This window comes from Mus caroli, unplaced genomic scaffold (assembly GCF_978045245.1).
Source record: "Mus caroli unplaced genomic scaffold, Mus_caroli_1 scaffold_18, whole genome shotgun sequence".
Lineage (NCBI taxonomy): Eukaryota > Metazoa > Chordata > Mammalia > Rodentia > Muridae > Mus > Mus caroli.
The window spans coordinates 61,439,856-61,455,417 of NW_028227273.1; the positions used below are offsets into that span (position 1 = coordinate 61,439,856).

At 49.4% G+C, this 15,562-nt stretch overlaps 1 protein-coding gene across 3 annotated transcripts; it reads left to right on the top strand.

Annotated features, from left to right (window-relative positions):
• Positions 1–1,553: 1,553 nt before the first annotated feature.
• On the top strand, positions 1,554–14,843 carry Rasal3 (RAS protein activator like 3). 3 transcript variants are annotated; one of them, XM_021186532.3, is made up of 18 exons: positions 1,554–2,078; positions 2,621–2,692; positions 5,443–5,582; positions 5,703–5,781; positions 5,888–5,949; positions 6,753–6,823; positions 7,677–7,803; positions 7,889–7,987; positions 8,410–8,946; positions 9,310–9,454; positions 10,052–10,196; positions 11,014–11,250; positions 11,346–11,547; positions 11,646–11,764; positions 12,495–12,885; positions 13,080–13,237; positions 13,889–13,952; positions 14,053–14,843. In XM_021186532.3, the coding sequence occupies exons 1-18, from the start codon at positions 1,628–1,630 to the stop codon at positions 14,206–14,208; spliced, it is 3,255 nt and encodes a 1,084-aa protein (XP_021042191.1). In that variant the 5' UTR covers positions 1,554–1,627; the 3' UTR covers positions 14,209–14,843. The 3 variants fall into 3 exon arrangements, with proteins under 3 accessions (XP_021042191.1, XP_021042195.1, XP_085689014.1); XM_085832888.1 differs by lacking the exon at positions 2,621–2,692 and having other exon boundaries at positions 1,565–1,613; positions 1,735–2,078; XM_021186536.3 differs by lacking the exon at positions 2,621–2,692.
• Positions 14,844–15,562: the final 719 nt, after the last annotated feature.

Sequence of the window (15,562 nt, forward strand, 5' to 3'; positions counted from 1 at the left end):
GTATGCATCTGTGTGTGTGTGTGTGTGTGTGTGTGTGTGTGTGTGTGTGTGTGTGCATGCTCGCTCATGCAAGTGGGTACAAATGTCCAAAGAAGCATGAGTTCCCTTGGAACTGGAGTTCCAGGCAGTTGATAACTGTCACAGATTTAAGGAACTGAACAGTTTCTGGTCCTCTACAAGGACAGCCACACACTTCACTACGGAGCTGTCTCTCCAGCCCCAAGTCTGTGGCTTGTGTTGTCACATGCTTGGTTCTCAACTTCTCACTACTTTACTTTTCTTTCTTTCTCTCTCTCTTTCTTTCTTTCTTTCTTTCTTTCTTTCTTTCTTCCTTCCTTCCTTTCTCTTTCTTTCTTTCTTTCTTTCTTTCTTTCTTTCTTTCTTTCTTTCCTTCTTTCTTTCTTCTCTTGTTTTGTATTCTTTGATACAGGGTCTTGCAGGAGAACCCTGGCTCCCCCTTGAACTCACAACCTTCCTGCCTCAGATTCCTAAGTACTAGATTTTATGTGCGTGTGTGTAGTTATCACTCTGAGAAAGGGTTAGGACTCTATACTATATGGCTGAACTCACCCAGAGTACACTCTTCAGCTTTTGCTTTTGTTCCGCACTGTGATTCGTCTGACATCATTAGTTAAAGAATTTATTCATTTTCCTTGCTATATGATACTCTTCGGTGTGGAAATGTCTCTGAGTATTTGTCCAGCTGTCAGTGGACACCTGGAGTCTATGGAGTCCTTAGGTGCAGTGTTGGTGGCCGTGTCTATTGGATGTCTACCTAGCAGGGGAAATACTGGATCTGAGGAGAGCCACATCACCATGCTAGAACAAGGACTGGAGGTGTGGCACAATGAGGGCTACAACTGTCACTGAACATGCAGTCTTTAGTTCTAACTTAACACTGGTTTGGGGAAAGTCTAGCCAAGAGTCCAAGGCCAGCCTGGGCTACAACACATGCAGTGAGCTCAAGGCCCAGTCTGTATAATAAAAAATGAAAAGAAGGCTAGGCATGTGGCTAAGTAATAGAGCATAGGCCTTGCACCCAGGCCCTAGGTTCCACTCCCAAGGTGGAGGGGCTGGTGAATGGCTCAGCGGGTAATGTCACTTGCCTGTAAGATCCAGAGTTCCAGCCCCCAATCTCACACAAAGGTGGGAGAGAAATGACTCCACATAGCTGTCCTCTGATCACCATATGAACACTCTAGCATCCACACACAAAAAAATAATAAATAAATGGTTTTTTTAATCCATTCCAATAAAATTGTGGCAGCTTCCCTACATAAGTGAGTCTTTCTACACTCTGGCCACCAGGAGATTTTAGGGGGCCTTGCTAGCCAGCATTTATCTAACGTGTTCCCATTTCACAGAAGGCAACTGAAGCTCAAAGAGAGAAGTATGTACTGCCTCCTAGACCTTCTCGTCAGAAGCCAGAACTGCCAACCTCTCTTCCACCCTGCCACCTCCACATCCTGCCCCCATCATGCCCTCCCAGCTTGACTGTAAAGGGGGGGGCGGGGCAGGGGAGACAAGACAGGGTCACGTGGAGCTAGGTTCTGAGGAAGGAAGCTAGGCACAGTACAGACGGCTGCTGGTTCTGGACTGGCCAGGAAATCAAGGTAAGGGAGGGTGTATGTGTGGCATCCTCAAGTATGTTCCTGGAGGCAAAGCTGAGAAGAGACCAGGGGAGATGAAGTCAGAATGTGGGCAGACAATGTTCAGAACCTTTTGGTCTCGCAGCAGAGACTCCTCCGCCATGGACCCACCGTTGCAGAGTGAAGATTCCCAAACGCAGCCCTCGCTGCCCTCTCCGCTGACATCCTACCGCTGGCACACTGGAGGCAGTGGGGGAAAGACTGCTGGAGGGTTCCGCTGGGGCCGCTTTGCAGGCTGGGGAAGGACCCTGAGCCATCAGGAGCCCATGGTGAGCAGCCAGCCAGCCCCTAGATCTCTGTTTCGTCGGGTCCTCTCTGCACCCCCTAAGGAGTCACGGTCCAATCGCCTCCGGTTTTCCAAGACCCTATGGGGGAGGCACAAGAACGTGGCATCACTGCTGGAACCCAAGCCAAATCCGAAGGCCCCAGGTACGCTCTCCCCCAATCCAGCTGGGGCTAGGCTGGGTGGCCGGAAGCCTGGGTGTTTGTCTGTCAATCTAGCATCAGCCCTCTAGACACAGGAAGTTGTGGGGAGTATGAAAGCCCAGCAGGAAGCGGCTGGGGCCTCTACCAGCGCTCATCTCTCTTTCCCCCTAAACTGGGTGAGGAAGACTGGCAGGACCCGTAGGCAGCTGGGTTCAGCTGAGAAAGGAGCATTGAATGGATGCATGCACCTTAGTACTGCGAGGATGTCTAACTGTTCTTGGCACTGATGGTTGTGTCTTTGGGATCCAGTAGACCAAGCCGTTGGCTACATATGGATTTCAGCTGCCATATATACATAGCCTATGTCTTACTTTGTTTCCTTGAATGTGAAAATTCCCCATCTCTGCCTTAAAGACAACATTCATTCATTCATTCATTCAAGCAGATGTTCATTCAGTGTGTGTGTGTGTGTGTGTGTGTGTGTCCTTTATCACAACACATGTGTTGAGGTCAGAGGACAACCTGCATTTATTTATTTATATTAGAAAGGGGCAAGCAAGCCATGGTTCCTGGAGTCAAAGGACAACTTTCAGGAGTCAGTTCTCTCCTTCAATCACGTGAGTCCTGGGGGTCAAACTCAGACAGCCTTGGAGGCAAGCACCTTTATTTTCTGAGCCATCTTGCTGGGTCAAGCAGAAGTTTTTTGAGCATGGAATTGGTCCCTGAGTGAAGCACTAAGGAGAGCTTCGCAAAGCAGATGACACTCCCTGCCCTGTGGAGTTCACGTTGTAGTGGGTGGGGGAGGAACAGTTACAAACCTGCTGCAAAATGAGAACTGGGAGACTAGTGGACACTAGGAAGATTAGAGACCAGGGCCTAGCATATACTAAGAGATCCAATTGTAGGAAAGGGTTAGGGCCTCGGATGTGGCTCGGTGATAGAGCACTTGTTTAACATGGAGAGGTTGTGGGATTGTGGGTTTTACACCCACCACCAAGAAAAAAGGAAGAGTTGTATGTATCACCTCTAGTGGTAAAATCGGGTAGAAAGTACACCTAGAAGATCGGTTCAGCTGGTGTTTGCTGGAAGCTCATGGTTAATTCAGCTCTTTCCTAGAAAGTTTTGAAATGCCTTCCATTCATCAGAGTTAGGACTACTAAAATCCCAGCACTTGGAAGGCAGGAGCAGGAAGATGAGTTCTTGAGTTCTTGAGTCTTGAGTTCTAGGCCTGCGTAAGCCATGTAACAAGGCTTTATCTCAAAACAACTGAGGCTCTGGTAAGGTGACCTGCAAGTAAAAGCACCTGGTGATAACCCTGAGCCCACATGGTCAAGGAGAGACTGATACCTAAGTGTTGCCCTTCACCTTCCCGTGAACCCACACAAATAAATAAATAAATAAATAAATAAATAAATAAATAAATTCAAGCTGTTCTCCGGCCTCCACTTGTGCCATGGCAAATGTGTGTGCATAAGCACAAACTAAATAAATGTCATAGAAACATCTCAGCCTTCATGTTATATTTAGAAAAGTGGTTTCATACTATGGGAATTTTTTTTTCCAAGATAGGCTCTTGCTGCATAGACCTGGCTGTCCTCAGACTCACAGATCTGCCTGTCCCTGTCTTCTGTTTGCAGGGATTAAAGGTGTGCACCACCAGGCCCAACTATTTCTTTCCTTCCTTCCTTCCTTCCTTCCTTCCTTCCTTCCTTCCTTCCTTCCTTCCTCCTTTCTTTTTTTTTCCAGTTTAGGGACTCACACACAAAAGGCAAGTGCTCTACTACTGGGCTAAGCTCCCAGCCCTGCAGCAGTATTCTGAGGGCCCTGTAGAGTGCCAGAGCTGGCCCACTACATAGGCTCCTGATAGTGCTTTCTACCAAGCAAGCGTGTTCCTTCCTAGCTCAGCATCTCCCACAGTGGGGATTGAGGTCATCCACTGGTGGAGGGTATGCTTAGTACAAGCCAAGCCCGGGGCTCAATCCCCAGCACCATAGTTCCTAACTGGCTGCAGACACTTCTGTCCAGCCTTTACTGCCCTTCCCTTGATTTCCCTGGGCTCTGTTCATCTGCCAGCCTTTGTTCAGAGACACCATATACTTTCCCTTCCATCTTGGCTGGGTGAAATTCAAATTTCAGTTCAGAACCTAGTGCAAATGTCAGGGGGAGGAGTAGAGCCCTCCCTGATCCACTCTCCACCAACACCACCTCCCCAAGAAGGAAAACTCCATGGACTTACAACTTTGTCTATACCATTCTCAAATTCTCAAATAAATCCTTTCCACCTTAAGGAAATTATTTTAGAGAGAGACAGACAGAGGGAGAGAGAGACAGAGAGAGAAAGACAGACAGACAGACAGACAGACAGACAGACAGACAGACAGAACACAGCATGGAGACGTCAGAGGATAGCACTGTAGAATATGTTCTCTTCTTCCACCCTTATGTGGGCTCCAGGAGTTGAATTCACACCAGGCTTGCATGACTGGTACCTTTACCTATTGAACCACCTTGCTGGTCCCACATTAGTTATCTATGTAAGAGACCAAGGCTCATATCCCTTCATTCTATCTATCTATCTATCTATCTATCTATCTATCTATCTATCTATCTAACTACCTATCTCTCCCTTTCTCCTTCCTTCCCTCCTCTCCCTCCCTTTTCCTCCTCTTCCTCCTCTTCCCCCTCTTCCTCCTCTCCATCTCTTCTTGTTTTTGGAATAATGTCTCAAATTAGTAGCCCAAACTGGCCTGAAACTCATCCTCCTTCAGTTCAGTGTGTCAGGTACTGGCATTACAGGTGTGTGCTACTAGGCCTACCTTTGCCCAGTCTCTTGGTTAAGAGAAGAATGCTTGTGTTAGAAGCCTAGCTTAATCACACACTCACAAGTTGTGTGATTCTGGTAGGTCACTCTACCTTTCTGGGCCTCAGTTCTAATGCCCTTTGTTTGTTTGTTTGTTTGCTTGCTTGCTTGCTTGCTTGCTTGCTTTGTTTTGTTTTGTTTCAAGACAGGGTTTTTTTTTTGTGTGTAGCCCTGGTTGTCCTGGAGCTCACTTTGTAGACCAGGCCGGCCTCAAACTCAGAAATCCACCTGCCTCTACCTCCCAAGTGCTGGGATTAATCTAATGCCCTTTAAATGGCTTTTGAAGATTAAGTGAGAAAAGGCATGAAGAGCAATAAACGTAGTACTGGACAGAGAGCTGACAGGCAGTGTCCGCTTCTAGGGTTGTCGAGAACAAACCCCAGAGAGGGTAGATATCTACCCAAGGGCACCCAGACTGACATGCTGAAGTGTGCACCTTCATGTGTGAAGACGGGGGTTAGAGGAGGAAGAGGAGACTCTGAAATCAGCATCACCTCCTCTTCCCAGAGCCAGAGCTGGAGGTGGTAGCAGACCCAGATCTACCCGTTGCACAGATCCCTGAGCCTCCCACCCCGGACATGCCTGTTTGGAACATTGATGGCTTTACCCTTCTCGAAGGAAGGCTGGTGATGCTTGGTGAGGAGGAGGTAAGCAGGGAAGGACAGGGAAGGACAGGACAGAGGCGGTGGTAGAGGGTAAACACCAGAAATGTGTGTGCCCCCTCATGTGTCCCCCCCTTCTGACTGCCCACCTGTATGGGGGGACAGGGTCCTCGCCAAATCCGAGTGGGAAGCGCCAGTTCAGAGAGCAGCATGCAGGCAGCTTTGGGGAACCTCAAGGATGCAGGTAAATTTGGGGATTTGGGGAGACTGGAGGATTGGGGAGCCTTTCAAAGTGATTTATCATCTACCATGCTTTCTACCCTTAACCTCTTACCTCTGACCACCCACAGTTCGGACCCCTGGAAAAACTGAGCCGGAAGCTGCTGGTTCCAACCAAGTCCACAATGTTCGGGTATGGCAGCAAGTGTGATAGGGCGGGGGAGCAGCAGGGGTGAACAAGATCTCCTAGACCTTGGCCTCAGACATGCTCTACCATCTAACTATATCACACAGAGAGAGAGAGAGAGAGAGAGAGAGAGAGAGAGAGAGAATTAGGGGCAGGTGTGAGAGTGCACACCTATAATCACTGTCACAGAGACAAGAGGATTGCTTAGGCTTCATAGTGAGGTTCAAGCAAGCCAGGGTAGATATTGAGACTGCTTGAAAAATAAACACACACACACACACACACGATGACTATTTCAGATTTTCTGATCCTTGATCTCTGCTTCTTTTTTATTACTTCTTTGGATATTGATCAAAAGCCTATGCATGATTTCTCTGATGCTCTGGGCTTTTCAACAGTCCCCATCCACTTCTACCATGTAGAGCTTGCTAATCTCTATTGCTGAATATGCTGGCTTTCTTGGACACTAACTCAAAAGGCACAACTAAGGAAGGGAGGAAGGGAGGGAAGGAGCAGGGAAGCAAAGAGGGGAGAGAGAGAAAGAAGTGCAAGCTGTTGGGCAGGGGAAGATAGCACCATTGAACTTAAAGAGCATTTGCCCCTTGTGAGGCTTTAAGTACAACCCCCAGTATTGCACAACATGAATATAAATGTCATATGCTGGTTACAGATGTTAATGAATCTGGTAACAGATGTTAGTGAGCTTGGTGCACCAAGACCAGCAGATCCTCAAGGATACTCTGGGTGGGACAAAGCTGAGGAAAGAGCACAGGGTTCTCTCTGGCTCAGATACCTCCCTGTCCCCTTAGAAGTTACTCAAGAGGCTGAAGGAGAAGAAAAGAGCCAAGTCAGAACTGGGAGCCTACACCCCTCGAGATGGGTAAGAGTCTCTGAGAAGCTGGAGGGCTGTGGTTCAACATTGTGCCATCTGGCAGCACCTCTGGGTTCCTTATCTTCACCTTCGCCAGCTGCCTGTGTGTTCTCTCTATTCTGCTTCATGCTAGGTGAACTTGGGGCCACAAAGACCCCAGGTATTTTCTTATCTCTTGGTTGAACTTTTCTTTTTTTTTTAATATTTTTATTACATATTTTCCTCAATTACATTTCCAATACTATCCCAAAAGTCCCCCATAGCGCCCCCCACTTCCCTACCCACCCATTCCCATTCTTTTGGCCCTGGCATTCCCCTATATTGGGGCATATAAAGTTTGCAAGTCCAATGGGCCTCTCTTTCCATTGATGGCCGACTAGGCCATCTTTCGATACATATGCAGCTAGAGACAAGAGCTCCAGGGTTCTGGTTAGTACATCATGTTGTTCCAACAATAGGGTTGCAGATCCCTTTAGCTCCTTGGGTACTTTCTCTAGCTTCTCCATTGGGAGCCCTGTGATACATCCAATAGCTGACTGTGAACATCCACTCCTGTGTTTGCTAGGCCCCAGCATCGTCTCACAAGAGACAGCTATATTTGGGTCCTTTCAGCAAAATCTTGCTAGTGTATGCAATGTTGGTTGAACTTTTCTAATGAAATAAAAGCTAACCAAATACCTTGGATCTAGGAACTCCAAAGAATGCATGGAAATTCAGCCATAAGGGATGGAGGTGGGGGAAGGAAACAGCGGATCAATCGCTAGGATGCTGAAAGGAGACAGCAGCTAGGGTAACTAAAGATTAGAAAGCTAAGGCCTAAGTGAGTGAGGAATAACGCCTTGTTCCCCTTCACTGGCCCCAGACCTCCCAGTGCTCTTGGTTCCAGAGAATCACTGGCCACACTCTCTGAGCTGGACCTAGGTGCTGAGAGGGACGTGAGAGTCTGGCCGCTGCATCCTAGCCTCTTGGGGGAGCCGTACTGCTTCCAGGTAAATAAGGAACCCACCTTAGCCTCTGCTAAACCCTTGGCACCATCTCAGCCTCTATTTAACCATTGAATCCCGCCTCAAATAGGTAACCTGGGCAGGTGGGAGCCTCTGTTTCTCATGTCGCTCGAGTGCTGAGAGAGACCGTTGGATTGAGGACCTTCGTCGGCAGTTCCAGCCGAGCCAGGTCATTGAGGGGGACGGACACAGAAAGCCCTTTCACTAGCCAGGCCCTGACCCTTCCACGCCATCCAAACAGTTTGTCCCCAAAACCTCCCGTGCAACACACCAGCCCTATGAATGTCAAATCTGCCCTTGCATCGTTTTCCACCTATTTGCTCCCTAAGTCCTGTTTACCAAGTACTCAGTCCAGGGGTACTCCTCTGTATCCTAAACTCTAATGCGTGAGACATTCTCCAAAGCTAGATGTGTTCTGCTTAGCGGCTCCTAGATATTTGTGACCCCAGCTTCTTCCCCAGGGGGTCGTGCAATTTCCCCATGAGGAAGGCTCCCAGATCGTGGTGTTCAACTAGGAATCACAGTGCGCATGTTGGGTCCTAGAGCATAGACATCTCCGACAGACCCCTCCTACCTCACTCTTGTATGTAGGACAACGTGGAGCGGCAAGAGATGTGGCTGACCGTGTGGGTGCACGAGGCCAAAGGGCTACCCCGAGCAACTGTACCCGGAGTGCGTGCGGAGCTGTGGTTGGATGGCGCGCTATTGGCGCGCACTGCCCCCCGGGCCGGCCCAGGCCAACTCTTCTGGGCTGAACGCTTCCACTTCGAGGCGTTGCCACCCGCCCGTCGCCTGTCGCTGCGGTTGCGCAGAGCAGGCCCGGCAGGGGCAACCGTGGGCAGGGTGGTGCTGGAGCTGGACGAGGTGAGCATCCCCCGCGCGCCTGCCGCGGGCCTAGAGCGCTGGTTCCCAGTGCTTGGGGCGCCGGCAGGTGCGGTGCTACGGGCGCGGATCAGGGTGCGTTGTCTGCGCGTGCTGCCGTCGGAGCGCTATAAGGAGTTGGCCGAGTTCCTCACCTTCCACTACGCGCGCCTGTGCGGGGCGCTGGAGCCGGCGCTGTCTGCTCAGGCCAAAGAGGAGCTGGCAGCAGCCATGGTGCGCGTGCTACGAGCCACTGGCCGAGCGCAGGTGAGAAGCCCTAACTACACAGACAAGTGGACAGATAGCTCTTTCTAAGTTGTGCTGGAGAGGGGGGCCTGAACAGTGTCCAGCGAGGCGGGACACCGTGAGAGACGGGACCAATGAGGGACGACGAGCGCGCAGTGTGTCTGGAATTTCAGCTACTAGGGACCTGGCCTTAACTTGATCTGTGAGAGGCAGACCCTGAACTTCAAATGGAATGGGTTCACACTGAACTTCAGCGAAGCGAGACCGGAGGGGCTGGAGGCAGCTTTTCTAACTGTGAGAGGCGGAAGATGTAGCTTCAGTATGAAAGATGAGCCAATGTACAAGATTCCCAAGATCATTCAATGTGATCTCTGTCCTCCACAGGCATTGGTGACAGACCTAGGAACCGCAGAGCTGGCACGCTGTGGAGGCCGTGAAGCACTGCTATTCCGAGAAAATACCTTAGCCACAAAGGCCATTGATGAATACATGAAACTGGTGGCACAGGAGTACCTCCAGGACACCCTGGGTAAGCAAAGAGAGGGATTGGTCCAGGAAGCCCCCAGTGAAACTGCCTTCTGAGGGTGAATGGCGCTTTGGGGTACCAGAATCTAGAGTGGGAATGGAGTTGCTATTTCCTCAAGATGTTTGGTGCTTCCAGAGTAAGTTGGAGATAGCCTTTATCTTAGGGGTTTTATTGCTGCAAATGAAACACCATTACCAAAAAGCAAGTTGGAGAGAAAAGGGCTTAGCTTTCTCTTCCACACTGCTGTTATAATTGAAGGAAGTCAGGAATTCAAACAGAGGAGGATCCTGAAGGCAAAAGCTGATGCAGACATGGAAAGGTATTGCCATGGCTTGCTCAGTCTGCCTTCTTATAGAACCCAGGACCACCAGCCGGGGAAAACACCACCCACAATGGAATGGGACCACCCCCATTGATAACTAATTGATAAAATGCCTTAACAGCTGGATCTCATGTAGGCATTTCCTCAACCAAGACTCCTTCCTCGCTGATGACTCTAGCATGTGTCAAGTTGACACACATAACCAGCCAGTACACAGTTGGAGGCTGGATGTGGCATGTTTAGGTTCATGACCTGAGACTGTCTGTGCTGGACTGCAGGGCAGGTTGTGCGGTGTCTCTGTGCCTCCACTGAGGACTGTGAAGTGGACCCCAGCAAGTGCCCAACACCAGAGCTGCCAAAACACCAAGCTAGACTGCGAAACAGCTGTGAGGAGGTTTTTGAAAACATCATCCATTCTTACAAGTGAGAATCAGGGACCCAGCACTGAGTACACCCTGCCTCGCTGCCACGGTACTACCTTAACCAGCCAAACAAAATGCAGGGCACTCAAACTTGATTTAATATTTCAAATATGCTTACCTCCGAGTCAAATTTAACTGCCCTGGTCTCATCTGCTACCTACACTCTTGCCATGCCACCTAACCCCAAGTAACCTAGGACCAACTTCCTTTGCCTCCCACCACAAATGATTCCATACCGCCTAACCTTGGTCAATATACAATTTTAATTTCAGATTATGCATATTCCTAACCCTATGACCTGTGACCTTAAGAGATCCTGTATCCCAAATCTCAAGAAAATGATTATTGGAAACATAAGCATGTCCCTTGGCTTCTAGCCCTAGGATAACTTGCATGCCTAATCCTGTGACATATGATCCTAAGTGACCCTGTAACCCTATAACGTTATATTACACTCAGAACCTCACTTTCACAATTAGTATACAATTAGTATACCCCAAGTTTATGATCTCTGTTCCCATGTGATCTTGTCTGCCCAAATCTAAAAGTTCAGGACCTAAAAGTTGCCACAATTATGCTATAAATTCTTAGCCTCTGGAACCCAAGCCCCAAGTATTATTATCCCAGATATCCCCAACCCTGCAACCCAAACAACAGGTTCAGTGAAGTGAAAGCACACATAGGCTTCATGAGCCATAGGTCACTGATAAGCCATGTAATGTTTCCAATGCACCTAGGAATGTAGACTTATGGCCTTGGTCGTACTTACTCTTTCTGTCCCTGTCCCTTTCCTCTAACTATTGCTTCTTCTGTCCCAGCTGTTTCCCAGCAGAGCTGGGCACCGTGTTCTCAAGTTGGCGTGAAGCATGCAAAGCACGCGGCTCTGAGGCCCTGGGCCCCCGGCTGGTGTGTGCTTCACTCTTCCTGAGGCTTTTATGCCCTGCCATCTTGGCACCTAGCCTCTTTGGCCTGGCACCAGAGCACCCAGCCCCAGGCCCAGCCAGAACTCTTACACTCATCGCCAAGGTCATCCAGAACCTCGCCAACTGTGCTCCGTAGGTGTTGGGAGAATGTGGGGCAATGATGGGGTCAAGGAGTAGGGGGATTGGCAGGTGTCTGTCCTGACTTAACCAGTTTGGCTCTAACTCAGGTTTGGTGAGAAGGAAGCCTACATGGTGTTTATGAATAGCTTCCTGGAAGATCATGGACCAGCCATGCAACACTTCCTGGACCAGGTAGCTACGGTGGATGCAGATACCACACCCAGTGGCTACCAGGGAAGTGGAGACCTGGCCCTTCAGTTAGCAGTTCTTCATGTCCAGCTCTGCACAATCTTTGCCGAACTTGACCAGGTATGACCTGAACCCAGAACCCTGAGTGCAAGGTAGAAAGGATGACAGGCACTGGAACCACATAACTCACTGGACATCTTCCTTACATTCCTTGACAGAAAACCCAAGATAGCTTGGAACCACTACCCACCATCCTTCGAGCCATTGAGGAGGGCCGGCCTGTCCCAGTGTCTGTACCAATGCGTCTTCCCCGGATCTCCACTCAGGTCCAACCCAGGTACCCTCAAATCCAGCCTGTGTTCTTATGGGTGGCAGAAGAAGTAAATATGTTAAGATAAAAAATGGCAGGGGCAGGATCATGTTGAGGTCAGAGGCTGGGAATGGCATTACATAAGGAGGCAGGCAGAGGAGGGGCTCACTGTGTGGTCACATAGCCAGAGTTCAAGATTGGGATGGAGTCATGTCAGAAGTCAGGGAAGAGTTACCTCCAGGGTCAGAGAAAGTAGCCTTGTGGTAAAAGATGAAAGCCATGTGTCAGAGTCTGTGGATGGGGTCAAATCAGGGGTCAGGTGGAGACAAGATGTTAGGAAGGTCAGAGGAGCAAAGGTCAAGCTTAGGGCAATAGGACTAGTCGTGGGACCACAGGTTAGAAACCATTTCCTATCAAAAGTCAAGAACAACAGCATCAGCTCAAGCCCAGAGGTTGGAGAGAAGATAAGGTCGATTAGGAAAAAAGTGGTTACCCTTGTGAGCAGAGGCCGATGCCCTGGGGTCATATGGAAATCAAATTATTGAAAGGATCAGACCAAAGTCAGAAGTCAGAGCCAAAGCTAGAGAGGGGAAAAAGATTAGATTGGGATAGAAGTCAAGGACAGGGTCTCATCAAAGTCATAGGTCAATTCTTGTCCTAAGAGAATTCTAAAGGTGGGGTTGTTTCTGGCTCTAGGCTGGGGTGGGGTCGTCTCCAGAGCCAACTGAGGGTCTGAACTTTCACATCCCACCTCCAGCTTCTTTTCAGGGGAGAAACCCGGCTTCCTGGCACCCCGAGACCTCCCCAAGCACACTCCCCTCATTTCCAAGAGTCAATCTCTGCGCAGCTTTCAAGGGGCAGGAAGCTGGGCCAGTCGGCGGCCAGATGAGGAGCGGCCCCAGAGGCGGCCGCGGCCAGTGCTGCGCACACAGAGCGTCCCTGCCAGACGTCCTACCCACCGTCGCCCTTCTGCAGGTTCCAAGCCGCGGCCCAAAGGCTCCCTACGCATGGGCCCCGCGCCTTGCGGACGGGCCTGGACTAGGGCTTCTGCCTCGCTACCTCGGAAGCCATCGGTGCCATGGCAGCGCCAACTGGACCAGCCGGGGGACCGATACCAAACTACCGGAACGCACCGACCAGTGGGCAAGGTGACATCCGGTCCAGATCCTCGCCAGGGTTTGGGGCGGGCTGAGGATAAGGAGCCAGACTGAAAAAGGATCTTAGGCTCATCTAACTCTGAGACAGTTTCCCCGACCTACAAGTTCCCCAACAGGGTAGAAATGTGATAAAATGAGGAAGGGACCTGAAGAAGGGTCGGATTACAGCTACTGTCTTCCCACAGCTAGCAGAGATACAATGTGAGGTGGCTGGATTCCGCGAGGCACAGAAAGCTCTGTCCCTTCTGGTGGAGTCGTTGAGTACCCAAGTCCAAGCCTTGAAGGAGCAGCAGGAGCACTTCCACTGTCAGCTGCAGGATCTGTACTCCACACTGGGAGCTGGGTGAGCCCCGCCCTTCACAGTAGCTCTGATCATCCAGGTTCTTCTTCGTCAGGATGGCCCAATTCTCTTCCAGAAAGTCCCTCCTCGCCTAAACCATCCCGCCTCCAGGCCTTAACAGTTCTATAACCTAGATGTGTCACCCACAAGTTACCAGTTCAAGCCCTGGCAGCCTCTCCCACAGGGCCTATCTCACACCTGTCTTTGACTAGTCCTTTTATTTACTCACACCTCCTCAACCAGCCCCTTCTAACCCGATTAGGCCATCTGGGCCCTTCCTGCCCATTGGTCAGTCTCAGCCTTCAAATTGATTAATCAATTCCATCACCCCACCCCACCCCAGTATGTTCCTTCTGTGAAACTAGATTTAACTTTGTACTCCAGGCTAACCACGCACTCTCTCTCCATCCTCTTGGGCTTCAGCCTCAAACCCCCACCCTGAGTTACAGGGTTGCACCACTACACCTGGCTAGTCTTTGCATCTTAGCTGTGCCAAGCTCTAATCAAACCTTGCTTCAGATATACTTATGCCCTGCTCTCTAAACCCCAACTTCACTCCAAGCCCTGCCCACTGAATTCTTGGCAGTGCACTCAGGATGAAAGGGACTTTCTCTGTTTCTGACTTGCCCACTCTCTTGCCCCTGATCCCCACAGTATCTCAAAGTTGGATTCTAAGGGTGGTCTCCCAAGCAACGGAAGCCACAGGCTGAAAAGTCTGGTAAGACTCTTGCCTAAGACTGGAAGGGAGTAGGGAGTGTGCTTGGTATACACCCCCAACCTTCACCCCAACCTCAAACCCACTTTCACTGCCTTCCCAGGAGCACCGCCTGACTGAGATGGAATGTTCTCAGGACCAGCTGAGGGATAGCCTCCAAAGCCTGCAACTTCTTTCAAAAACACCAGGATCTCGGAGCCAGCCCCTGCCTCTCAAAGCACCATGTGTCAATGGAGCTGATCTGTCAATGGGCACTTGAGCATTTCACCCCACTCCATATGGTCTGGAAGCCAAGAGAGCCACTACAGAGGATTTTCTGACTGCCTCAGCCCTTCATGGCCTTCAGTGGGGGACAGAGTGGGAGGTGTCAATCACTCTGGTAACTCTGAGGTTGCCCAGTAAATCCATTTCAGAAAATCACCGGTTTCTCTGCCCCTACAAATGATTAATACAAGAGAATGCCCAGTTCTCCATTCAGGTCTCCCAAATTCATACCTAATTTGAAGTCTCCTGAAGTTGGAAATGGTGAGCAGATCCTCACAGTTGGTGTGATCTAAGTTGTCACTCTAAGAGACTCCATTCTCTCCTCTGTAAAGTGTATCTAAAAATTCTCTACAGAGTGGAAAACCCTTAGTTAAAGGTATTCAATAAAAGGTATTGATCATTTTTGAGGGGAACCATCTGCTTTTCCATGAAGCACAGATCTCCCACCCACCTATCCCACCTCATCCCCTACCAATACTTCAAGCTCCAAGTGACAGAATCTTTCTAGACGCCATATCGCAATCCAGGCACGCTATGGCAGGGAGGGCAAAGAGTCTGGTAGACAGATGAAGGGTATGTGAGAATACAGTTGAGTTTTATGGCTGGTTAAGTAAGGTGGATGAGACAATAGGCAGGTGACTAGGTTAGCTACTTACCTGATCATTTGACCTGGTTTAAGGCAGATCTCTAATCAAAATGGATATATTTACTTAGAGAAGGCTAATAGGAAATTAATACTTAAACTAAATGAGTAATCAAATACACACACACACACACACACAAACCTCACATTTATTGAGGTCTTTTGGGACTCCCAAATGAGCTGTGGGAAGATAATAAAGTAGACAGACATGAACTCCTGTCACCATTTGGTGATGACAAATATGCAACTGATGGATGACTGTATGGGTGGATGGATGTTGGTAGGACTATTGAATCCCTTGATTGTGGATAGAGAAGCAATGGACTGGTACATGGGATATGAGTGGGTAGATTAAGTGGATTTTTGGATAGATGAGTGTTTAGAGAGGTGATTTGTTTATTGTGTTGTTGAGTGGTTGACAGATTGAGTATGTAGATATATGGGTGGACAAATGGGTAATGGATGAGAGAAAGCAACCAGTTTGTGATGTGTGTATATGGGCTAGTCTGGAGGCCATGATCCCAAAGCCTAGGCGGAGGAGAGCTTAACATTCGGGACAGACATAAATGGAGATGTTTAAGTCCAATACAAACAACGAGGAAAGACGACTGACCTTATGACTGGAAGAGATTGAAAGCTAAGAACTGATGCTGGGTGGAGTCCTCAATGATCTATGAATGATCCAAGAGAAAACTTCTACGTTTCC

Coding starts and splice junctions, on each gene's coding strand:
- Rasal3 (XM_021186532.3), top strand. CDS start 1,628: ATGTGTGGCATCCTCAAGTATGTTCCTGGAGGCAAAGCTGAGAAGAGA. Junction 5,782..5,887: donor GGGGAACCTCAAGGATGCAG/GTAAATTTGGGG, acceptor GACCACCCACAG/TTCGGACCCCTGGAAAAACT. Junction 7,988..8,409: donor GGCAGTTCCAGCCGAGCCAG/GTCATTGAGGGG, acceptor TCTTGTATGTAG/GACAACGTGGAGCGGCAAGA.